Source organism: Eptesicus fuscus, chromosome 11 (genome assembly GCF_027574615.1).
Source record: "Eptesicus fuscus isolate TK198812 chromosome 11, DD_ASM_mEF_20220401, whole genome shotgun sequence".
Lineage (NCBI taxonomy): Eukaryota > Metazoa > Chordata > Mammalia > Chiroptera > Vespertilionidae > Eptesicus > Eptesicus fuscus.
The window spans coordinates 78,464,777-78,491,164 of NC_072483.1; the positions used below are offsets into that span (position 1 = coordinate 78,464,777).

The 26,388-nt window shown below is 36.9% G+C and overlaps 1 protein-coding gene across 1 annotated transcript in view; it reads right to left on the minus strand.

Annotated features, from left to right (window-relative positions):
* CPS1 (carbamoyl-phosphate synthase 1) overlaps positions 1–26,388 on the minus strand; it is a 110,056-nt gene that overhangs the window by 16,517 nt on the left and 67,151 nt on the right. The window contains exons 22-32 of the mRNA XM_008145205.3: positions 21,350–21,491; positions 19,704–19,769; positions 19,193–19,256; positions 17,261–17,442; positions 12,784–12,978; positions 12,320–12,387; positions 10,592–10,667; positions 8,302–8,379; positions 5,763–5,870; positions 3,810–3,899; positions 2,064–2,234 (exon numbers count right to left, since the gene is read on the minus strand). Coding sequence (XP_008143427.1) covers positions 2,064–2,234; positions 3,810–3,899; positions 5,763–5,870; positions 8,302–8,379; positions 10,592–10,667; positions 12,320–12,387; positions 12,784–12,978; positions 17,261–17,442; positions 19,193–19,256; positions 19,704–19,769; positions 21,350–21,491 — 1,240 coding nt within the window. The remainder of the gene's footprint in view (positions 1–2,063; positions 2,235–3,809; positions 3,900–5,762; positions 5,871–8,301; positions 8,380–10,591; positions 10,668–12,319; positions 12,388–12,783; positions 12,979–17,260; positions 17,443–19,192; positions 19,257–19,703; positions 19,770–21,349; positions 21,492–26,388) is intronic.

Genomic DNA, 26,388 nt, shown 5'->3' on the forward strand with positions numbered 1-26,388 from the left:
ACCCTCATCTATTGATGTCTACCTACCTATCCAGGGCTATATTAAGATTGACTATAAATAAATAATTTGAAAAAAGTAGATTCATATACAATAATAACTAGGAAAGAAGTAAACTAAAAGATACAGTGCATTTTGAAAATGCTTATCTACCCATCAGTATTATTTTAATGGGAAATTGTTTCATATACATGTGTTCATGTGTATACATATTCCTGTGTTTATGAATAAAGAAACATGAATTTTTTATGTACACATAAGGAACTGTTGGACATTGTAATTGGGTCTCAAAAGAACTGTTGGCCCAGAAAGAAACTCACTACAGACTGATTCATTTCCTGTCACCATAACCATTATTGCTTGTCTCATTTTCGGTTCTTATAAGTGTATTTCTAATAGCACATGATCTCACTCATCTAGTGGAAATAATGAACAACATAGACTGATGAACAAGAACAGACCCAGAAACAAGGAGGCACAGATCAGACTGTCGGGCCTCAGAGGGAGGGTAGAGGAGGGTGGGGGGAAAGGGGAGAGATCAACCAAAGGACTTGTGTGCAAGCATATGAGCCTAACCAGCGGTTAAGGACAACAGGGGGGTGGGGGCATGTGTGGGGAGGGGTGTGGGCTGGGAATGGGGGCATGAGGACAAATATGTGATACCTTAATCAATAAAGAAATTTTAAAAAAAAGAAACATGAATTTAAAATTTATATAGAATCTTCAGTGGAAAATATTTTTCAGGACCTTGTTGGTCTCAACATAATTTAAACACACACACACACGTGTGTGTGTGTGTATGTGTGTGTGTATGTGTGTGTGTGTGTGTGTGTGTGTATTGCCTTGAAAGCTTTAATGATTTAATGATTTATGTTTTGTCATAGTCTCCAGGTTTAAAATGCTACCATTCCCCAACATAAAAAGTGACATTCTATTTCAGTGCACTATAAAATCCAAGGCATCCTAAATTATTAACTTAAGTAAGATTAATAAATATTTTTTATTTATAGCTTCAATGTAAGGCTTCCACTGTGAAAGTCAGAAGTCAGAGTCTCCACTGTAACACAGTGGTTGAGTTCATTAGTACATGTAGAAATAGAAGTTTTTGGAAGGCATCTAAAACATGTGTCACATAAATATGTCACTCAATATAAATTAATTTAATGTGTGCTTCACTAAAAAATTCATATGTGTTTATATAATATCTCACTAATCCTCATGCCTGTTCATTAAAGTAGTTAAAGTCACAATTTTAAATCCTCTGGGCATGGACACCCGGAGGCAGCTAGAGAAGCACAATGGCTTCATTATGAGTTATCATTAGAAATATACATATAGCCCAGCTGGTGTGGCTCAGTGACCTATGAACCAGGAGTGACCTATAATGCAGGAGGTAGCCAATCAATGATTCTCTCTCTCCCCCACTGAAATCAATAAAAAATATTTTTAAAACATGAGATATACATATATATGAAATTAGTGAACAACCCTTAAATTTTCTTGGTCACTCTTCATAAAGGTGCTGGCAATTTCATCACTCTCACAGCGCCACTGTTAACAGTGACTGCTATCTCAACTTTTCAAGTGGGAAAACTGTACCACTAAAGAAAGTAGAGACTAAGCAACAGTGACTAAGGTGGTAAGAATTTAACCAACACCATAGGAGAAAGACTGTTACAAGATTCCTGCCTTCTTGAAGTCTTGGCACAATTCAAATGTGGCTCAGTTCAAGCCTCATCCTAACACTATATATCCATGATTTCTGTTTACCAACTAAACTGGCACCATCATGCATCAGCTTCATAAACGTAGTCTATAAATCACTCAGCTGGTCAGTTTTGACTCAATTCTAAATGGTTTTTAAATTATTTTGAAATGCACAGTGATTTACATAAAGTTGACTGTAGTGCATCTTCGTTACATATTCAAAGGAAATATCATTAACTTTCCAGTCCAGCACTTTAGTGAGAAGGTTCATAAAATATCAAGGTTCTTTGGATGAAAACTTGTTCCTTTCATTTCCTTGGAACTTACAAAAATGACTAATACATTTTTTCAAATGTTACCTTAATTCCAACATAGTCAGAAGGAATGATGGGATGCTCTAATGTTGGAAGAGGTGTTTCATCGATGCTCTCTCCAATCATCACTTTGGTGGCCACATCAATGAAGTCTACGCCAAGTGTCTTGGAAACAAAGGGGAAGGATCGAGAAGCTCTCAGGTTGCACTCAATCACCTGCAAAGATAACAAAATTCAAAAGAAGAAAAAGGATGGTGAGAGCTAATAGCAACAATATTAATATTCTCCCCACCAATTGGGTTCCAGCTCTTCCTGACTGGGGACCAGCCCTTGTTTTGCCAGCTTCTCCCTTTACTCCTGCTGCTTGCACTTTTCTAACTGGTTTTCTTTCAATTAGTCACTTTAACTCTGACTTTCTTTCCCTTTTCCAAAGTTCCATTGCCCTGCACTGCTGACAGATTGATGTCAATGCCAGCTCAGATAATCCCACATCCCTACTGAAAGCTGTCATTGGACTTTCACTGGCCATCAGATTAAGGTGGAGTCCTTGAAGGCCTTCTACCCTGCTGTCCCAGTATGTCCCTCTGGATTATCTTGTTCCATTTTCATGGCCCCAATCTTACTTTCCAGTTTACCTTGCACTATTTCCCTAGAAAAAAATGGTCTTGCTGAACTGAACTAATCACTATCTCCTAAAATGTGCCGAATTTTCTCCTAGATGTTCTATGGGTAATGTCCTCTCTAACTTCTTTCTAGCCATTCTTTAAGATAGAGCTCAAAATACAAAATCTTCCTTGAAATATTTTATAATCCACTTCAAACCAAACAACCAGACAAATGACACTCAGGTACATGTTCATGCACATACATGTGTGCACGCTTGTGCACATGCAAACACATGCACACTAGTTGATATGCTCTCTCTATTCTATGATGCCAATACCATTTCATTTGTACATCCCTTCTAGCAGCTATTGTACTCTAACTTATATTATGGTTTCCTTTTTTAAAATATATATATTGATATCAGAGAGGAAGGAAGAGCTAGATAGAAATATCAACAATAAGAGAGAATCATTGACCGGCTGCCTTCTAGCCACCCTATACCGAGGATCAAGCCCACACCTGGGCATGTGCCCTGACTGGGAATCAAATCGTGAGCTCCCAGCTCAAACACTGAGCCATGCCAGCCAGGCTGGTTTTCTACAAATTTATCTTCTTCCTGGCCCTCATTAAATTAAAGATATTTGGGAGCAGAGACTGTGTTTTATAAATTTTTGTAACCACCATATGACTTCGCATAGCAGATGCTGAATCAGTATTGGTTACTGATTGGTAAAATGAAATAGACTAAATTAATTAAGACTAACCTAGTTGATTTAACATTTTTGATATTTTGGTAAATGGTATAAAAAAAACAGCTTTCTTTTTTGGGAAAAGAGTAAAGCAACACTTCAGGGCATGTCATTTGTGACTGTTATACGTGTTCAGATTACTTTATGGTAGTCACTGTATCCATCTATACTATACTGTAGGTGGCAGACAGTGATCTTTCCAATGGATCAGAGTGCTTTCCAAAGCTGTGATTGACACGTCAGTGCCACCAAGAGCCTGTGCTTTCAAACTAGGCAGGCATTATACACTGTGAACATCCTATACCCAGTTACTAACAGCGGCAGGTGGTCTCACTTGCTCTGTGGTTGTGTCCACAGGGAAGATTACTAGAAGGACACAAACCGAGAACATCTAACACAGCAGTGCTCTCCTCTCAAACGCTTTGGCATTTCTTACCAAGACATCATTTCCTTTGACAAGAAACTGGACATTGAATGGGCCAGAGATGGCAAAAGCCTTTGCGATCTTTCGGGTAGCATCCTTCACCTAAATCAAAAGGACAATAATATAGTGTTAAGAGCATATCTTAGATAAATTCCCCCCAAAAGTTACAGATCCTTAAATTTGTATTTCTTTAATTTCTCTTTATAGACAGCTACATTTCCAACAATAATAATAATAATAACAACAACAACAACAACAACAACAACACAGTAGTAGCCACTATTAGGCTTTTTTTAACAAAATAATAATATGTGCTTAATATTCACACCAGAATGCCATGGGGGAAAAAGCAAATAATTTACAGAATTATTTCTCTGCCAAATGGTCCTACAATAATATATTCTGGTTTCACTTCAAGGGCTAAATGGAATCCTTTCAATTTAGTTGCTTCAGGACCAAAAACTGAGACCAAACTCTATATTAATCTAAAGACCCACTTTCTGCGAGGTGCAGGCCTGAAATTACATGGTATTGCAAAGACACCAGAGAGATGTCTTTTATGTGCTCCTCTGTTGCCCTGGACTTTGCAAGGGTAGATATCATGGGGCAGAAGGAAATGGTGCTTCCTTGCAGGGAGGGCTTGCATGTCACATATAGGAATTTCTATAGCCAGGGCCAGAAGGTACCCAAGATAAGAGGTGGCCCCGACTGTAGAAGCAAGAACTCCTCATTCATTACACTTACAACAGTGGTTTGGCAACTTAACTGGTTATTAAAGGAGGTAGAGGTCATGGCATATTGAGCTCTGAGAGACTTGGAAAGATCAGAGCTCTTGAAGCCATTTATTCTGATAAAAGAAACTGAAGCACATTTGAAATCCAGGGATGTTGTTCTTTTTTTTTTTTAATCATTGAAAGTATTACAGTATTACAGATGTCCCCCTTCTCCCCCGACCCACTGACCCTCTTCACCCTGCTCCTGTTCATTCCCTCCCCAGGCCTTCCCCACACTATTGTGTGTATATGAAGTTCCTTGGTTAATCTCTTCCTGCCCCTCCCCACCCCCTAAATAGGTCAGTCAATTGCATACTTCAGTGTCCCTGGAATGTTGTTCTTTGATGCCTCTGGTATTACAAAGCATCCTGTTAGCTTCTCATTCTAGAATAAGGTAAGACCTTCAGAGTCACACCCAATGTACAGCCAGCCAGCCAGGCCTGACTGGATTCTGATGGCAGGGTTATTAGAAAGACTCACTAAAAAAGCCAAGCTAGACCTAAAATACCTGAAGACTAAAGGAACATCTGCAAGAACTAATATGAGCGTCTCTAAGAACACACCTAACAGTGCACACTGAGAACTGAGTCAGCCTTCATTCTTGGGAAGGTCTTTAAAGCGGTGGTTCTAAAAGAGGGGTAAAAAATGATATTTCAGAGAGTTCCGGTTTCAGGTGGAGTTATGGGTGAATAGTGAAATCTTCCAGAAGACTCCTGCAGGACCACTGCATGCCTGCTTCTAACCGTGAGACATTGCTTTATATGCTACTCACCAGTAAGTAGCTCTCAAACATTAATTAGCATTCATCTAAAGCATAGTTTTCCAAAGGTGGTCACCAGACCAGTAGCAACAGCATCATTTGGACACTTGTTAAAGATGTGAATTTGGGGGCTCTGCCAGGAACTACAAAACCAGAAACTGGGGTGGAGTCCAGGGATCTGCACTTTAATAAGTTCCCCAGGTGGTCAGAGCGCACACTGAACTTGGAGAACCACTGGGCTAGCACACAACCAAACGGGCTCCGAAGGCAGTGAAGGGAACTATTATCTCCAAAGTACTGAGCAGCCTCAGAGCAAGGAAGTTCCCCTCATAACTAACTTTTGCCTGGAGCACGTCCTCTATTGCTATCTGGCTTTAAAAAATGTTTTTATCTTTGCTTTTTCCCCTTTGGCTTTTATTTATAAATGATGACCTTTTCGATGGCTCCTTGGCTGATGGTTTGTGTGGGCAGCATCAGAGTCGCGTCTCCCGAGTGGACGCCTGCATCCTCCACATGTTCAGACATGGCATGGGAGATGACCTGGCCAAGAGAAGATTTGGGAAAGAGCTGTCAAGCACCTACTTCAATGAAGCTACTGCCTTGCCCACCCCTTTGATTCAGAAAGATGCCTCGAGCATTGACCTGTTTTTTTGCCAAGTCCCTGGCGAGCAGAGGAGAAGGAGCTGCACATGTAGACTTGTCAAGCCTCCCTGTGCAGTGACAGATAGCCTCTGGGGAGCCTGAGCGTGGTGGAGAGCTTACCTCCCTCTCCCATTGATTGGAACGGGTATAAATAATAGGAAAAGAGGACAACTAAACCAACTCATATTGATGTTTAAGAACAGATAGGAAACGAAAGCGTTTGGGAGGCACTGGAGATATCTTTATCTCTTCCTTCCAGGTTAGGTTTTAGACACTGAAAAGGAAAAGAAGATGGGAGAGATCAATATCCAGCTAGGTAAATGTCATAACAGGTGAACCAGAAAGAACACTTCAGGTATAAAGATCAAGAGATCTTTCAATTGAAATTTGAGCGAGGAAGGAAGTTAAAGGACGATATTCTTGTCCCCTTTATAGGTGAGTAAACTAAGGTAATATAAGAATAAAATAATTCAAGTACATGTGACTACTATGGGGCCAAGTCAGGACTTTGAACTTTTATCTGTCAGTCTAATATTTATGTGTTAATAATATGTGTCTTTGGCAAACGATAAAGCTTAGAGTCGCGGAGAATAACTGGGTGACTATAAAAGACTTAAACTATAGCTACAATTTGCTTATCATATTTATAGATGACTTAAAGCACAGTGACATCTGAGTCTCAGTCCTGCTGTCATTTACAGTTCTGTAACCTGGGCAAGATCTGATAAGATGGGAATAACAGTAGTGTCTGTCTCATAGAATGTTTGTGAGGATAAAAGAGAAAACGTATACAGTGTCTGGCATGATATTTAGTGGATAGTAAGCACTTAATTTTTTACAGTGTCCAGAAATGAGGAGGCAATAGTCCAACTGAGCTTTGCAAATATTATATATCCTAAGCACTGTGTCCATTTCTGAATGTGACTCGTTAAAATAATGTGAATAACTTGGAAAATTTCCAAAAGAGGTAGGCCAGGATGATAAGTAGTGGTCTATGTCTGAGAAAAGCTTAGAGCAAGAGCTTATCTTGCAACTTGAAGCCAAATCAGAACAACAGAACAACTTTACGAGCACAAAATTGAACAAAAATATGAATTTTTCTAAGCCAGTCTTATAATCCCCACTTCCACACTTGTATGACTACATTCCTCTTATTTTATAACTCATTCTCAAATACTTAAACTATTAGAAAAGTAGAAAGACTTTTTTTTTTTTTTTTTTTACATATGCTCTACAATTCTGGAGGTCAGGAAGTCAGGGAGAAAAATTATAGGAAAGCACACCTTAGTTTAAAGAAGGAATATGTGAGACATAAAAAAAAAAGAACCTCAAAACAAAACATTATATATAAAATCTTAAGACTTTTTGTGCTCTGTCTTACCAAAAGAGTTAAACAAAAAAATAAATCGCCACCTTCCTGAATGCGGTGGGAAAAATAAAATGTTTATCTTTGGAGGGTGTGGAGTTAAAATAAATATTCCTAAGGATGCTTCCATTTAAGATTATATGATTCTGTGGTAAGAAGTCATCATTATTATATAGATTTTTTTCCAAAAAAACACCTCATTTTGAACTGTTAACTTAGAAGACAAAGAAAATTTTGACATCTTCAGTAGTGTTTTGTGGCATCTGCACAGTAGAAGACAAAGGCCCACCTTTTATATTTTTTAAAGCAAATAAAATGACATGGACTTCTTAAAACATAACTCTCTATATTGCCAGATAAATCATAAATTCCTGACTACACAACTAGCAAACTGAAGGAACACATTCTTCACATTTTTGTTTCTCCCTGAAGTTGGATGCTTTCATTGCATTAGCAATATGAGATGTGATATGTAAGCCAATTTTATGTTATTATCATTATCCACACTACTGTTTGGCTTTGCCTTTATCAACTTATTAAAAAGGGGGTAGATGGAAAATCCAGAGAGAAGAAAAACTAAGGATTCAATTAGGAACTTCTGAAAGAAAAGTATTGGATGTTTTTATAATATCCACTGGAACATAAAAGGAAACTCAAACAAAAGAAAATGAGAGAGAAAAATCTATTCAAAAAGAATGTTGAGTACCGGATGATAATTAATTTTGAATATCATCAAAGAGAAATTCTAACAGTATGAGACGTAGGAAATGTGATACCCATGACATACCAACAGAGTTGTCAGTGAATTTGAAAATTATTGCAACTGAGCAGCTTGTCCATTATTATTAAAGAACTGTTTTGTATAAATCATAAATTCTGATCTGTGTTATGTTTCAAAACTGCCAAGAAAAATAATATTTGATGGGAAGACAGGGATGGGGGAGATGGAGATAAAGTACTTACTCTTCCTTCTTTGCCGACAGCATCCATTTCGACTTCCCGGGCGCCCTCAATAAATTTTGTCAGCACCACTGGGTGTTCCTGTCACCAGGGAAAAGAGGAGAACAGAACCTTTAGCTGAAATTATCTGTGTATTGTCAGGTAAGCCGTGTACCTTCAGCAAATACCAGGGCAATACTTGCAGAAAACTGAATGCTATCACACTACACAAACACATGAGCCAACTTGTTTTGTAAGAACAGGCCGTTCTCAGTTTACAGCGAGACAGAGGCTGCTTCTCCAAGTTTAAGGACTCAGTGAACCGAACACGAGTTTTGAAATTTCAAATATAGACTTCTAGGTAAGTTAGAAAAAAGAAAGGACTAAGGAGAGGGCATCATGGGGTTCCTTTTCTGTTTCCAGAGTTACAGGTAACTTATGGAATAAAATATGTATTTTATTAATAATTATACGTTGTTGTTGTTTCAGGTTCCTTCTGTCTTCCGACACTTATCTTTTTCACCATGCTCGGCGCCTTAGCCATATAGGAAATGTTGGATCAGTTTCTAGAAACTTCATGCTTTTCCTCAGCTTTCAGGTCTTTACAATGCTGTTCTTTCTTCCTTCTCACACCCACAATGTAAATCTTTTAATTATGAATCAACCATTTAAATCCATATAAAAATCTCTTCTTTGGGGACTGGAACCCGATACCTATACACTATACCTCAACATCATGTATCTTTTTCTGTTGTAATGCTCATCATATTTAATTGTATTTAATTGTAATTTTCTGATATCTCTAGCAAAGAGAGACCTCCATGTGATCAGAGGCTGATCTATCTTTTGATGAGTATAACCCCTGTTTCTGAGAACAATACCATTACATAGCAGGTGCTAAATATGAATAAATTCATAAATAGATGAGTGACTGATTGGGATGGGGGGTGGTTTACTCTAGAGTCCCTGCATTGAGTATACAAGATTCTGCTATAGTTTGATGGGGAGACTTGCACCAGAAAGTACTCAGTCAGGTTATCTCTATTTAACACATTGGTCCTGTAGGCATTCTATTTATATGCTAGCAGGAAAAAAATATTTTTTAAAATATTCTAACAAGTAGAAGCCCTATGAGATCCAGTGTTCAGGCAAAAAAAAGAGGGGATCCCTGCCTCATCACTCACATGAGACCAGCTGATCTAGCTGCTGGTTTCTCCAAAGGGGAGTACGACAGGACTGTTGGCAGAGAATCCAACAGAGGGTAGTGTCTCACTCCTGAGCCCATTAGTGAAAACTGGCCCATTGGAGAGAGTGCGTCCTTCGTTATCTGACTTTCACACAAAAGTGAATTCTAAACCCACTTGGTTTTCTTTTTTTATACTTTTTGTATCTTATCACTCTTTGTGTTTATCCACTCTCTTCACTGCCCAAAGGTCCTGGGTGGGGGGGGGGGGAACCATCACACAGAAGGGAGGTCAAGCTTCATGTGTGCAGGAACACATGCTCTTTATTCCCCTTTGAAATGCCTCTGATTTCAGCTCCCTCCAAATTCCACTCACGTAGCATCAAACTCCTTTCTATAAATTGTGCTCTCTCTCTCTCTCTCTCTCTCTCTCTCTCTATCTCTCTCTCTCTCTCTATAATATATATATATATATATCCACAACTAACTTTTAAAAGGAAAACATCACTTTCATCCACTACATTACAAGATCTGCAGATCAATAACCCCACTGGGCAAATCTTAAATGGATTGCACTGAGGTTACACCAAAGGAGAAAGTAAAAGCTGCATTAGTATAGGAAGGTGGTAGAATCACCACAAAACTACAAACATTTTTATTAACTAAAATGGAATATACCAAAGTGAAAAAAAAAATCAACAGGTGAGGGAAGGCATTTACCATTAAAGTTGCGAGGTTGACTAAGGCAAAGTCTCTCCAGAGATGAGAGTTAAAAATCAGGGTTCATGAGCATGGTTGGGCAGCCCTTGAAGCTGGGGAGTCCATGGAGAACTTAACCAGCATCTCACTCATGATCAGACAGGATGTTTATCCAACCAGCTCCTGGAGTCTAAAGTCATATAAATCTCTATTGTGATCAAATATGCACTGGTTATCCTCCTCTTCAACTCGCCCTAAGAATCTAAAAGTAAATTCACTTGATATTTTTCATCCCCCACCTGTAGGAGACTAGTGGGTAAAAGAAAAAGGAAAACCATCCTAACAACATCGTGTGCAAAGAAAAACAACACATGAAATAAAGTAGCAATTAACAGAAGAGGTAAATATCAACAGGAGGAAATTGCACCCTACCTGAGAGACTCTAGTGGCTTCCTCTAGGAATTTTTTCATCTCATCCTCAGTGAAAACCACATTCATGGCAGACCCACTGGGAAAAGAGGTGGGGAAAAACAGGTCAGTTTCTTTACCACTTTGGAAGTAGAGCATCCTAGACTTGATTGCTTCTCAGAAAGGGTCCAGGAAACCTCTAGTTTTAGTCCGGAGTAAATAAAAAGATACCTTTTTCTAAACTGAGACTTTACTCCATTTAATCAACAGAACAAGTGACCAAAGTAAAAAGTCACTGAAGTAGGGGAGGAGGGGAGGGTTAGACCTATGATACTGCCCAAAGAAAACCATGGTAGCTCTAGGGATGGCACATCCCCAACGTTTGTCCTTTCTGATTTACTTGTTTTCACTCTATTGGTTCCAGGTAATTATTGAGCCTTAACAGATTCCTCTCAGGATCTCGTTTCTCTAACTCTGTTTCTTCAGAGTTCATTACCCAGCCAAAACAGGTCAGACTACCATCTCAACCAGGTTATACAAGAATCTACTTTTTTAGTAACATTTTCAAATATAATGTACAATGTGTGACTGAAAGGTACTCAACTGTGTCCTTCTTTTTAATACTTCAGAAAGAATGCTATCTGAAATCTATTTCCTCTGAATATTGACATTTTCAAAGTGGAATGGAAGGTGAGGAAAGAAGGAAGACTAAAAGGAGGGGGAGAAAATAAGGAAAAAATATTACTTTCTACTTCCATGTTTACAAGTAGTATTTTTTTTTTACCTTTTTACTCTATTACAAAATTTTGCATAAAGAGCTTTCAATTTCTTTATCTATTTAAGACAAGAAAGCTAAGGCTATAACACTGATAATTCACAGTATAGGAAACTAAAACAAAGATATAAAGATGAGAAAGAAAATGCCATAGTCAAAGCTGCTTTCTGCAATCCTCCCTTAAATATTTGTGTGTTTAAACTAAACTAACAGTAATATCTCAAACAAGTAGTATTACTGGACTGTGGTTTATACAAAATGTCATTTGAATAAAAAGGAAAGTTTTCCACCTCATTTGAAATTTTTCATTATTTTAAAGGATCCCATCTCAAATTCCATTTACACTTTCAAATTGTGCACAGCAAATTGTGTTTCTCTTATTATCCCCTGTTCAGTGAAGTGGCTCCTTACATGTGGTAACATCTGAAGAGAGGAAGTGATAATTCACAACTTCTCCTTTGATGATAGGTCTTAGTTTCAAGGTTTAATATAAAAGATCCTCGCTGCCCATTCCCTCACCATTATAATTCATCTATTTAAAAAATGTGATCTCAAAAACTCAAAAATTCAAACCAGAGGCACCATCAGAAGGTGCTGACAACAATCAAAAATAAGCTGTCATTTCCAGGTAATAGAACACAGATGCTGAGGAGAGATATCTCACATTTGTTTTGGTTTGTTTTTTCTTTAATTGTCCTCTTCTCTAATGTAAAATTATTCTCCCACAGTTTGGCAAGAAGATGCCGGAAACCATGCTTCTAAGATATAGAACTGTAGTGTCTTCCAATTGCCACTCCCTGAAGGAAAAGCATTAAACTGGAGGACTGTAGCATAGGTCCTCAATGTGGCTATGTTGGTTTGGGGATTGTTGATGGATTTACAAGTTACTAGACATCAGAGCCTATTGCTATTAGCACACAGCACGCAGTTCTCCATCCCTCCATTTTTAAATCATTGTTTGGAAAACAATACATTACCTCAAAACATAGGAAGGTCTCAACAAGCAGGGGTAGCCCACAGACTTTGCGAAGTCCAGTGCCTCATTCTAATGAATGGAAACAACAACAACAAAAAATGTATAAGTAGTTTAAAATATTCCACGGAAATGCAGAACAGATTCCTTATAAGTAGCAACCCAACTCTCTTTATTCTCAAAAGACACCATTAAAATGCAAATTGGACATCGGAATACATAAAATTTCTAGTTCCTAATTCTAAATATCAAACCTAATTCAAAACGAGTTTGAACTTTTTTTCATTGTCTGAATCTTTATGAGAAGACTCCTATCAATTTATAACCAGCATTTCACTGCAATCATGGAAATACAACTTTAAATTCACTAAGCAGAGTGCCCTGAAGTTAACACCTGCAGTAGTTAATATTCAGGTTGTGACTCTTCAAAAGAGAACATAGAAAACAGACAGGTGTTTCTCTCCTTACCAAAGTGTTCACAGCTTTCCAGGGTGCCTGAGCCACCTTCAGCTCATCCAGGACCGCAGAGAAGATGGAGCGGTCCTCAGCCCTGTCGATCTGCAGAGGGCTGGTGCCCATGATCTTCACGCCATTCTTGTACAGAGGCACTGCCAGGTTGTTTGGGATCTGGCCCCCAACTGATATGATGCAGCCACTGCAGGCCTGGAAAAGACATGTGCAACATCAGCCACTGGGACACCTCCAACATCATGAGCAACTGCCTCCATTTCCTTATGGAAAATGATTAACATGATGGTGATGGTTTCATTTCTCCTGTCAATGGATAATATTAGGTTGTGCCACAAGGAGAGAGATCGACTTAATTCTGACTTGCCAGGCACTTACATGTAAGGTCCTATACAACTCCACATTACTACCATGCATGATTTCCTTACAATTACACATGCATGTGTGTCAGTTAGAAAAAGAAAATCAAACGCATAAATATTTTTATCACATATTCTACCCTGAAATCAATTTATTCTTGGACTACTGTTGTAACTTCCTAAGTGGATTCAGATCCATCCTTCTAACATTGGCCAATTCTGTTCTCTTCCAGCCCACCCATTCACATTGAGATTAATTATCCTACAAGTTACTCCTATATTCAGAGTTCTCTAAGGGTGCTCATCGCCTGAAGGATAAAGTATAAACTCATTACCAACAGAGCAATTAAAACTTTCCAAACTATCGATCATCACTTCACCTGGCCCCAGGCAGAAGCCTGGGCTCACTGTCCCCAGCCACAGCTTCCAGCACTTCCTCACTTTCCCCCGCTATTGTTTCCTTCCTCTTTTTCTCATCTTCTTATCTAAACTCTAACTCTCCTTAAGCCAAAGTCCAGTCTAAATCCTACCTCCTATTTTAACATCTTCTCTGCTTTCCTGCTACCTTGGAGCCTGTCTGCAGGACTCACTAACTGATTTTTTTAGATCCTGTTTCCTTACTATTTGCCTTACAATCAGTCCCGAATCTTTAACCTTAATCTTCTATTATGAGTCAAAACTTCAAGATTGAAAAAGAAGAAAACACACACAAAATCTCAAAGTGTCTTCAGACTGGTGTTCTAGTGGTGAGGGTGAGCTCATGTGGGCTGTTGGGAACTGGATTTGAAGTTGGAAAACACTTCCCTTCCTGGTTCCCTCCTCTGTGAAACTCACCTAAAGGTTCAGAATTCCTATCTGTAAAATTAGCACAATAGTACCTACCTACCTCACAAGGTCACTATGAAGATTAAATAGAAATAAACATTAAAGTTTTTATACAAGGAATAAATGACATTATTATTAATATTTAGGTCATTGATTTTGACATAATTTGTGTTAACTTCAATGACCCACTAATAAAATATTAGAATTGCTGAAGTAATAGATATGTACCAAATGCATTTCATCATTATTTGAAATCATTATGAAATACTATTTTTTAAAAAGAAGCTAATTTCTCTCAGAAATTATAGTTCTGCCTATACAAACAATTGCATGATTAAAAGCATTGTAAATTTTATTGAAAATAATAATCCACAGTTCTGCATATTTACAAATGTACTTTAGCTACTTTTATCATCATTTTTATATTTAATGTATAGCTTTTCAAAAATGTCAAGAATTCTTTTTATAATAACATTTGTATTTGCTCATTTTTAGCTAATGAATGGTGTTAATATTTTAAAAGCTTAAAAAATGAATTCCTCTCAAATAAATGTATACAAAAGTGTCTTATGTAAATGACTTCAAAATAATTTCTAAAATTAAGGGAGCAAAATTTGGAGTTAACTGAACTAAATAGGAGCTTAAAGTTGAATTAAAAGCCTTTATTTAATAAATATATCAACATTTTTCCAAAATAGCTGTATGAAATTGATTTTTATTTTTTAAGAAATTAACAACTTGCAAAACAATAATAATATAAACTGCTACTTGTTACTACATACCCTAAACTATCTGTATGACCTTCACAGTGTCTCTCTGAGGCAGTCATTACTCTCCGCATTTTACATCTAAAGAAACTGAGGCTTGGTAAAGGTAAATGACTTGCCCATCTTTCTTTGTTGAACTCAATTCTACATTTTGTAAAGCAGCTGTGTTTAATCTTTGACTCTTAAGCTATGATTTTTCTAGCTGGTTTCAGAGATGGTTAATATTACAGAATACAAGAAGAGCTATTCTAAAGCATTCATTTTGGAAAGCTATTCTAAAGCATTCATTTTGGAAAGATAGAAAAACTTTCACTGGAAAAGCCCTATTCTCATTATTGACCTCCAGAAATACAGATCATCACTGGGAAGACAAATCATCCCCACAGAAATGGGTGAGAGTAATGGTGAGATGGTGTAGTGCAAGTTTTGTTCACATAGCAAAAGGAATTCAGTAGAAAAGAACACGTTTGTAGACAAAGTTAATATAGGACAGTTTTCTGGAAGAATTCAATTTGAAAATAGCCCCAGCTCCAATTACTTCCTATTTTTTAAAACCCATTATCACTAAGCTAATGTCTGTAGCCAAAGGAATATATCATTATAACATTTTCTATTTTAAAAAAATAAGAGCAAGTAGGAAGGAGATTTCAGCATTCCTAGCATCCCCTCTCACTCAGCCTCTGATCAAGACTCCCTTCAAAGCAACCAGCTTTACTCACAGGGCATGTCACCTTTTTTACTTCTCCTTCATGTTTCTTTAGAGGCACTCCCTTGATGCCATGGAAACTGTTTTGATCCTGAACTAGACCAACAGACCTGGATCAAGAGACCCATCATACTTTCTATCATCTCAGGTAGCTATACATCCTTGGGAAAGCCCATTGCCCTTCTAAGTGACTCAAATGTGTGCTTTTGAATAAGTTGAGATGTGCTTCCAATTTTCAGCAAATTTACTACGGAATGCCTCAATGCCTTCAGCCTCACTAGGGGCATCCAAGGTCAGATAAGGACAGTCTCCTGAAGGTTGAGAAATACTTATTATGAGAGTCTGTGCAGCCTACTATGAGGAGAGACACAACCACCTCATGAAAAGAAAAATACATACACATATATGTACATGTATGTGTGATTTGTGTCATTTCCTAGAATAGTCTAAAGAATACATTAATGGAATATTGTTCTTATGTTCTCCAACATAACATTTAAAATAACATTATAATATATAGTAGCACTTTAATTGCCAATTAGCTTCAAAAAGGGCAATTTATTTATTTCTATCACACTGAATACAGTTATAGTGAAAGGAACTCATTAATATCCATATGTAACTATATCCAAAGGCAGTCACAGACGTTTCTAATCTTTCCTTAAAGAATTCCTGGGGAAATGATTAATTATGTGTGTAAAATGCCTGCTGCTACTGCCTGCAATGCTTAATATTTTTAAATAATTATGTAATTTTTCACATATTTATGTCATAAATCCCAGTTTTATTTTAATGCCTTGAAGGGAAGGACCTGGCCGTATCGCTCTCTATCTTGCTAAACCTGGCATTTAAAAGGTGCTCAAGAAACATTTGTAGACTGCATTTATTTTGATCCCCACCTATGCATCTGAAATGAATATTATGGAATCATTAGGAAAACCATGGCAGAGAGAAAAGTAAAAATTGGGCATATTCTACTTAATGGTTCAAATTTGTTATATTAAAAGGTTAGTAAACCGGACCTAAATAGACAACTATGATGGTACATCCATCCTAAATTTGTTCATTTTTCTTTTTTTCTGTCCATTTTTTTTTACAATAATAAAATCATCACATTGTTCCAGCGCTATACTTTATACTTTACAATGGGATTTCAACCACAAGCCTCGTGTTACCTTCACAGTACCTGCATGTAGCACATTTTTACATTCATATAATTCATTAACAAAAGAAGAATGTGAGTACTGATCATCTGAATCCACAGGGAAGATACACTCAATAATATTAGAGTGGGAGTGGAGGAGCAACTGTAGGAAAATGCTCCTACAAAATCACTCGGAATGGTCTCGTCGATCTAAATGGAAGACTAATGGCTTCATCTGACAGCACAAAGAATTAACTGGTCCTTTGTGAACAAGCAACTTCTCTCCTCTGGGAACCGTGATTCCTTATTAAGTTCATGAACTAGAGTGAGGCTGCTTGTTGTATGTCTGGATGACCCATTCAATCATTCTGCAAAATATCTATTGGGTTGCTTTGTACTAGTTAATATGTGCCTGGCACTTGTTACCAAGAGGAGTTTTTAATATAGCTGGAATGCTTAGAAAGAAAGAGAGTGAATTTTGTATGAAAAATAATCACTCTGAGCCAGGGCCTCAAGAATCTAAGGCTGGGGTGATTCTTTTTAAAGTTTCGCTACAAAATTAGACAATAGAAGACACTGACAGCTTTTCATCCTGAGGGGAATTACAATATAAATCTATATACATGAACACATATATAAAGTGTGCACTGCACATATCTTCTTTCCTTTTTTTTACCTCCTGATGGTAGATGTCTAGGATTCTCTCCAAAGACAACTCTTCAAAGTACAGTTTGTCACACTCATCAAAGTCTGTGCTCACGGTCTCAGGGTTGCAATTCACCACCACAGTCTTCTTGCCAAGTTGACGCAGCGTGCGGATACTGGAGACGGCACACCAATCAAATTCCACACTGCTGCCTGCGGAGACAGAGATTGGGAAAATAGGTAGGAGAGGCTTGAAGTTACAACACAAAGAGTAGCAGAAATACTATATTGCCAGTCAGTTCAAGCTAAGGAAGCTAATGCCCTTTCCTTTTTTTTTTTTTTCTTTCTGGCTACATTTGATTTGATTTGCCCCTTCCTTTCCTCTTTTTCAATTCAATTTTTAAAACTCCAAAATATACATTTCAGATCCATTACGTGTACTATCTTAATAGCAGGAAAAACAGCGACTAGTTAAGCAACAATGACATGTCGGCTTGTTTTATATGCTAAGTTCTGCAATAGGTCATATCCATATTTGAAGCATACAGAACCTCAAAGTTAATGGGAGATCGTTGTAATGATAACAAAAAACAGCCCTCACTTACTGAAAAGAAATTCAAAGAAAACATATTGACCTCAGTACACAAAAGTAGTTCAGTTAGTGATCAGAATACTTGAGTTTTTGTTTCAGTCCTTCCACTTACCCTGCTGTCTGAAGGCTAAACCCAATGATCCCCTGAGGTGTCTTGTAGCTCTGACATATCTTAATCGATTAGAAATCCTGTCCTTTCCAAGCATATCCTTTTAAGGTTGGCAAGGCCACCCCATGCAGAGTGAGTGACCTTCTAAGAAGTAATTTGAAGTATAATAATGTCTTTAAATGGCTCAAAATATCACCTCTACTGGGATGCCATAGAACTGAAAGTTCTAGGATTTGTACTAATTCTTGGCATTCGGACTTTTTGTCCTAAAAATTGTTGTCAGAATAAGTTATGCAAATGTAGTAGCAAGTTAATTCTCACTATCCATTAAATATAGATTTGATTGTCATCTCAGCTAGTCTTCCTTGGGCCATAGGGTAATGCAGAATTTTTGCATAAATCAGGTAAAATTTGAAGAGGAAGGAAAATAGGTCTAGAAAATAAAAGGGTAGGTCCTGGTGACAGAGTTTGGGCCATAAGAAACTACAGTTGTAAAAGTATAAACACTTGTCCTCCATGATTTAGCCAAAAATTGGTAAACTAGCATACCTAAAGCACTTAGTTAATTGTAAAAGCTAAAATAGACTATGCTGAAAGTAACTAAGTAAGACTATATACATTTAAGTAATCTATTTTATCATTTCCATTTTAGAATGTCTTACAGAAACTAAATGTTAAATATACTTATTAGGAAATATCATTGTCTATTTAAATACATGCTTTGCAACTGTAATAGATCTTGATTCATTATTAAATATCTACTTATAAGTGTCTGGGAGGAATATATAATAATTTCTGGTTAGAATGTCTTAATCAAATCACATAATGCTCTATGCACCAATAAGAAAAGCTCTTTGCATTTGATGTCAACAGAAATTATGTTATGTCAGAAATTGCATCTACAAACATAATTCTGGCTGATGTACATAGATATTTGTGAAATATTGTGCTAGGAGAGAAAAAGTCAAAGTGAAATTCATTCCTCAACTCCAGTGACTCAATGTAGTTCATGAGGATGAAAATGATAAAGGGATGATGATGAAATGAAAGGAGATGGAGTTTGTGTGGAGGCCACATTTGAGTCCCACTGGTATCACTTAATAGCTGCATATGTTTGGGCTTCATCTCTCTGAACCTCAATTTCCTAATTTGCAAAATATTTATTATGATAGCATCTATTTTACATAGTTTTTAGAATAAAAACATGTGAAAAGTACTACATAACCTGTAAAGCCCTATGTAAATATAAGTTATCACTTTACCAATATGATATGGACCACAGCCCAGCACCATCATTCCATGTTCATCAAAATTGATATCATGCTCCTGAGAGGACAAAAAAGAAGATGTGAAAATCATTATGTTATTCTTCCCTCTAATCAAACTATGTGTCCTGCCTTTGAATGTGTCTTTCTCATTCTTCCTCTTGCTGACATGCATCCTCTATGAGTCTGGGAACTTTTAAGTATAAAGCTATAAAAGCTCTACTTGTTTGTAAAAAAAAAAATAAGTTTGATATTTTTAAATTAAATAGTCATTAGAACATGGCATAACTGTATGGTTCATGTAACGATTGTCCTTATCTTTTAAGTTGTTTGATTTCATCATCTTAAGACAGTTCTTCAAAGATAAGTACAGAAAGACATCATCACATCTGATCCCCATGATGTCTTTATTATCACTAGATAACCAAAGACAAAAGACATATATTCCCCCATGTGTACCATTTACTAAATCTAGAGCTTTCTGATATTGCAGTATGGCAGTTTATACCTGACCATTGTAGGTAACATAGAGGTAGTTTGTTACTGATGGGTATTCTGCAGCCAGTGTATCAATCTGAAAAAGAAAATAAATAGACAATAAATAAATAAATAAATAAATAAATAAATAAATAAATAAAGAGTTTTCCTCTTCCTTTGTTATAATTTCTTCTTTAAAAATGATTGCGGGCCCTCTTCAGTTTGGTTCAATGGTTAGAGAGTCAGCCTGAGGGCTGAAGGGTCCCAGGTTTGATTCCAGTCAAGGGCACATGCCAGTGTTATGGGCTCAATCCCCAGTAGGGGCCTCAATCAGCTGATCAATGATTCCCTCTCATCATTCATGTTTCTATCTCTCTCTTCCTCTTCCTCTCTGAAATCAATAAAAATTGAATATTTAAAATTTTTTAAAAAGAATGATTTGGGGGGTTTTCTTGGTGCTGCACTCATATTCCTTTAATGCCTATTACTACCAAAAATAAAGACAAGAAAAATGTTGTACAATCCAATTGCTTTCTAATTCTGAAAGTAAGAGAGGGGGGAAAAACAATGAAAGAATTTAGTTATCACTTGAGCAATAATGACAATACACAGCCCAGAGTATCACTGAGTCATTATGGTAGTACCTCTCATTAACACAACAATGTGCTCATATAATCAACAGGTTACCAAGGCTTACTCGGCCAAGTGGTCTATAGCAGCTGCAAATAAAATCTAAAATCAGAGCAAAATGACCTATATGTAAGGATGTCTTTGGTTCGCAAATTAATGCATCTGATTCAAGTTACCTATGGCAATGAGCAATTGGATGACACAAATTTCATAAAGCCTGAGGGAGGGGGAAAGGAGACAAGTTTTCATTGAACAAAAAAAGTAAATCAATAGAGGTAATTCAGCTCTCAAAGGCCAGAAGCTCAGCTTAGAGGGCAAGCTAGTGTCAAGCAGGTGATAAGGAAAAAAGATAATAATTGCTGAGTAGAAAATATTCAGCATCAAGCCTGAGACCTAAGAGTATGCATGTGCCCCCTGAGCACACAGGAAAGGTCAGTGATTTTAAAGGACAAAAACCAGCTGGTGGTACTTTAAGCCAGAGATGGCTGAGAGTACTAGTAAAGGCCAAAAAAAAAAAAAAAAAAAATCACAATGGTATACCTATGAAAGTTCTTATGTGATTGTCATGAATACTAGATGAGCTCATTATGCCCAGCCCTATCACAATGAATACTAAATGATCCATAATGATGGAGCACTTAAAATAAAGTATTACCTTGTAAAAAGTTAGTGCCAAAAGAGATAAGTATTCTTTTCAAGAGCCTCAGCCAACACGCTAGGGTATTACAAGTCCTTCTGTTACATTAAGGATTTCTCTTTCTACAGATATATTTGCACTCGGTCAAAAAGCAGAGGAGAGGTCATTTCGATTTTTTTTTTCATTTAGGCCAAGAAAATAATATACTCACTCTTACCTTTACATCCCAGTTACCCCTTAATCCTTTCCTTTTCAAGTATAAATAAATCCTGTGCTGAATAAAATTGGGCTTCCATTGAACAAGCAGAGTCACATTCAAATTCCACCCCGCTTTTTATTGACAACGTCCCTATGAGTTGGTACCCACATTTCACTTGAGGAATCTTGAGAAGAAAGGGAAACTACTTTACCTGTTTAACCCAAGGGTGGATGTTTTTCTTTAACCTCAGCTCCCTTGTCTGGGCCTCAGTCAGCTTGAGGCATTTGGAAATCTGCTTGTCTGAGAACCCAATCTCCTTTGCCTTTTTCAGGGTTTCTGCTGGGAGGGACTCACTAGGATTTAATGAGAAAGAGACTCACGTTTAAAACCAACCACAATAAGAAGTAGTGAACTATTCCATTTCAAAAGCACTAAGGGTCTTTATTTTCTAGATTCAACTTGTTTAGATCTATCTTTTAAAAATACACAAATAACCGACTAAAACGTATGGCCTTTATGAAGCCTACTATTTGCAATGCTGATCTTCTCAATATGTGGATTCCTACTTTCACACCGTATGCACGCTCTTCTTATTTCCTGAACAAATGGTTTCTGCACCTACTGTCCTAATGAATTTCCTCTTTAAAAGTAATCAGGGACGACCCTCCCCCCTTACTAAATTGAGGAGCTCTTCCTCAATTTTCACCTCCTATCCTGTCAGCATGTTTGATGTGCCACTCAATGTATCTTCCTCTGGCTTCTGGTAAGTTGCTTCTTACCCTACTTTATTATTTCCAACAACCATTTACTATTTATTCCCAAGGCTCTATCCTCAAGCATTAGTCTGGCTCCTTTTTCTCCCTCTCTAAATGTAGCCACTGTCATTGCCCCCACGTAGCACAAGTGGTCAATGACACCCAAATCTGCAGCCCCTTCTCCAGTGTCCGACCTGTGGTCCAGGTCTTTATGTACACGAACTTGGAGAATCACCTTTACCCAGGCGTCCCAACATTGCATCAGACTAGGAATTCTCTCCATAAACTGCCTTTATTTTCTAATATCACATATCTTCTTCTGTTAAAAAGTTATTTTTTTGGCCTTATGATTATTTTTCACTCAAGCCAGGTTTATCTCCTCAGTTTCCCCACCCTCATTCCCATGAGGTGGACTGGATCCATGCTGTTTCTCTCATCTGCAAAGCCTTGGTTATTCCTCTTACCTACCCAACTTCTCTCCACCTCCCAAGCACCCTTCTTAAGGTCAACAAAAGCCAGGCTTCAAACACAAAGACTTCTCAGTCTGTTCTTATCTACAATGACCTTCCTGGGCTCCTAACTGATGCTTGCTTGCATTTTGAACCAAGTTGGAATTTGGAAGCCCACTGCTTAACATGTCATTACCACCTGGTATTTTAAATGTTTCTTACCTTTATTTATTTTATTTTTAGCAACCAGACTTTTTCCCTGCTAGATTCAAGTTCCACAAGGGCAAAAAATACATTAGACTTATTTACCAAATTATTCCCAAAGCCTAGCACACTGTCTGGCCCACAAACATTTAATAAGTACTTATTAAATAAATGAAGATAACTATAATTCTATGGCTTTTTACTTTATAGAAAAGACTAATAAACTATTGAAATCAGCTTGTAATTAGAATTCAAAACATACACAAAAATAATTTGCATAGACCCAATGTTCAGAAATATAGAATACTACTATAAAAGCATCTGTAACCAAGTAGCTGTGACCAGCAATAGTCAGTACAATAAAATTCTGTTATGATAGTTTGATAGTCAATTAAATAAAATTAAAACATAATAGTGTGTCATCAGATGATCTAATAATAAATAAAATATTTTCACTGAAATTCTGCTATTAGAATGTAGTTGAATGAAATCCATTGTATTTTGTTCATTCTATTCTTCAATCTTCTTTAATTAATTCATATTCTGAGTTTAGAGAAAAGAGAATTGAGCTGGTATATTTAGTAGCTATTTCTCTGGGGTTTTGATATCAATATTAGTTTACATTTTTGCAGCTACAGCTCTTCCTATTCAATACACTTTTTCTATAGCATCTAAATTCCCTTCTGTCTCTCAAATCAATTTATTTCTCCCAATGAATTTCATTTCTTCTTTTTCTATTCCCATTTAGATTTTTAATCTTCCCAGGTATCTGACAAGCATTCTCTCAGAGCAACATATTTTCCTGCCAAATTCTTGAACACAATCTGATTTTTAAGTATTATTAGTCACTTACTATGTGTGCCAAGCACTGTGCTATATGCTGTAGAACTGTGCTGTCCAATATGGTAGCCACTAGCCACACATAAAAATTTAAATTTAAGTGTCAATTAATTAAATTATTTTTAACTAAAAATTTAGATCCCTAGCCACATTTCAAGGTGCCCAATAGCCACATATGGCTAGTGACGACTGCACAGAACAGTACAGATTTCAGAATATTTTATCATCTCAGGAATTTCTACTACACAGTGCTTCTCAAGAAGAGACAAAATAATATTTGAAACAATGGAATGATAGAGACTGATTCAACACATTTTATGGGGAGATAAGCTGTGTGGTGAAATGTGAGGTCAGAAAAAAGAGATAACAATGTGAGTGGTTGTAGCTGAGAAATACTGTGGCAGTAGAAGGATGAGAACAGAACCATAAAGAAAAGGTAGTGTTATATAGATGAAGGAGTTGACAGATGTGATATAAGCAAGGGCAACTTCATTGCAATCATTTGAGGCAGCAATCGATATCATAGGTATAGGAAACAAATGGAGGATTTGTAGTTGGAGAAAGTAAGAAATTGTGGATGATGGAGGTAGAGCTACATTCCCTGTCATTCTTTAACACTTAGTAAACATGTGCTGTGTATCGGGCTCTGTGCTACCTATTTTAATGGCAGAGAGATAAAGTATAGAATCTCTACATTCAAGGAAGTCAGAGTATATTAGGAGGCAAACAAATACCTATGGATGTATCTGCACTGTGAGAGGTGCTATGAGAGAAACACATACAACAGGAGGCGCTTGCTCAGAGGAAGTGTGTCCAGCTTCTGCTGGGGAAGTCTGGAAAGGCTTCTGAGCATCTGAGAGTCTTTGAAACATACAGCTTTATGGAGGCTAGCTTTAGTGTTGCCCCCAAAAATGTTGTTGAGACAAAAGCAGAGGAAGGGATTTGTTGTTGATATTTGCTTTGGAAAGGTATATTTCCACTTTCCGTGCCAAGACTATGTTCCTAAACCAATTGCTCATTTATGTGCAAGTGAGCATTCAGCCTCAAAGTGGAAGTGCTTGAAAAATAAGCTCCTTTTCTAAATTAGAAATTTGGATGATGTTCTTTTCAAATAAATATCTTCAATGATGACTTTTGTGGAAGATCTCAAATCATGTTAATGTTTGCCTGTGTGAGGAAAAGCTACACATTTTCTCTGTGATCTGCAATTATATTAAAAGCATAGGTATGAAGGTTGAGTTAAGTGGAGAAACAGTACATATAACATTGCGTTGATTCTTACCCATAGATTTTTCTAGCTATTTACTAGAGCATTTTCCCATCATTGTGGGATAGCAGTAAAAGAAAAGATGAGCAAAGAATAAGTAGATCTTCAGTAAGACATTTTTTTTTATTACAAACACTATATGAGGCAAAACACATACTATATTACTATACTGACCACCACACTAACCTAAATAACTAAGCCTAACCCAGAACAACAGTGTAGCACACACATAAGAAACATGACATAAAAAGAACCATCATGCCTATAATTTTGACTATGGACAAGCTTAAATGGAACTTCTTCAAGTCCAAAGATGACCAAAAGTAATATATTAATCTTTAATCTTTGGGTCATGTTTTGGGGTTTTTTGTTATTATTTTGTTTTTTGCCTTGAGTGATTTTTGTTTTCTTATATGGAATATCATATAAGAAAATAATTATAATAAAATAATTCCTCAAAGGTTCCTATATTGCTTTAAGTGAAAGTTATAAATAATGATGTTAAACAATCAAGCAAACAAGAAACCATTCAAATTCCACACATTTCTATTAGGGGTGCAATACATTTGCATTTGTTCTGTCCACATTCAGCTATGTAATGTTTTCTTTTGATGAAATATGCACAATTCCTCTTATTCTTTTCCACTAAAAATAAGTCCAATAGAGTATGTAAAGATATTTTCAGCAAATATACAAAGTGTTTCTCCACCCACCAAATAATATTGAACTCTTATTAACAAAACAAAATTTTTAAAGAAAAAGGGAGGCTGATTGATAGAACTGGCCTTATGCATAAAAAAATAAAGTGAATTAATTTTGTGCTCAGCTCTGGTGGCAAAAAAAATATCTGTCACTAGGAGTAACTCAATTGTTACTGTTCCCCAAATGTTGCATATCCACCCCAGAGAGTTTTCATTATTTAGCAGGATGCCTGAGAAGAGCAACAGCAACACAAAATAATGAATCGTGAAGATAGAATTTCAGAATGGGAGTGAAAACTACTTCTCCATTGGTGCCCCCTCAAATCATTCCTCTGAAACAGATGCATAAAGCTAGGCCTGCAGAGTGCATGTTTTAAGCTCAAAAACTGAATCTCAGAATATTTTCTTGGTGAGCCAGAACATTCAAATAATTAGATCAATAGCATGATATATTTTTTAAACATCTTGAAAATTAGCATGTATTCATTGGAATGGCATGTGAATATATTCATGTTCATCTATCTCAGCCTGAATGCAAATATCGGGTAGGTATGTTCATATGCAGTTCAAAGTGACATATGTTCTATAGTATTTCATTCATGGTCTCGCTGGTTATTCATGTCTATGATTTAGACATGTCCATGAAATAGCAAAAAGCACTTTACAATGCCCCTCACTGAGAAAAGAGATGTTGATTATGACCTACTCTGGCAATTACAAGGACAGAGACAAGTTGGATCCCACCCACCTAATTCTGCAGGGCACCCCTAACTCCAAGACAGAGAGCAGGTTGCCCCTCTCTCTCTATGTCCCTCATTTGCTCTCTCTCTGCTGCTTCTGTATAACACAAGGCTGGCTGGCATATCATTACACCCTGAAGAAAATTGGCTTTATTCCCTACTTGTTCGGATACAAAATTTTATTTTGAGCCCCATTATAATAAAATAAAAGAAGAGACAGTTTGAAGACACAATTCATTAGCTGTGGGCCAGTGATTCAGATAAGGTTAAACCTCTTCAGAGTCAAATACAAGA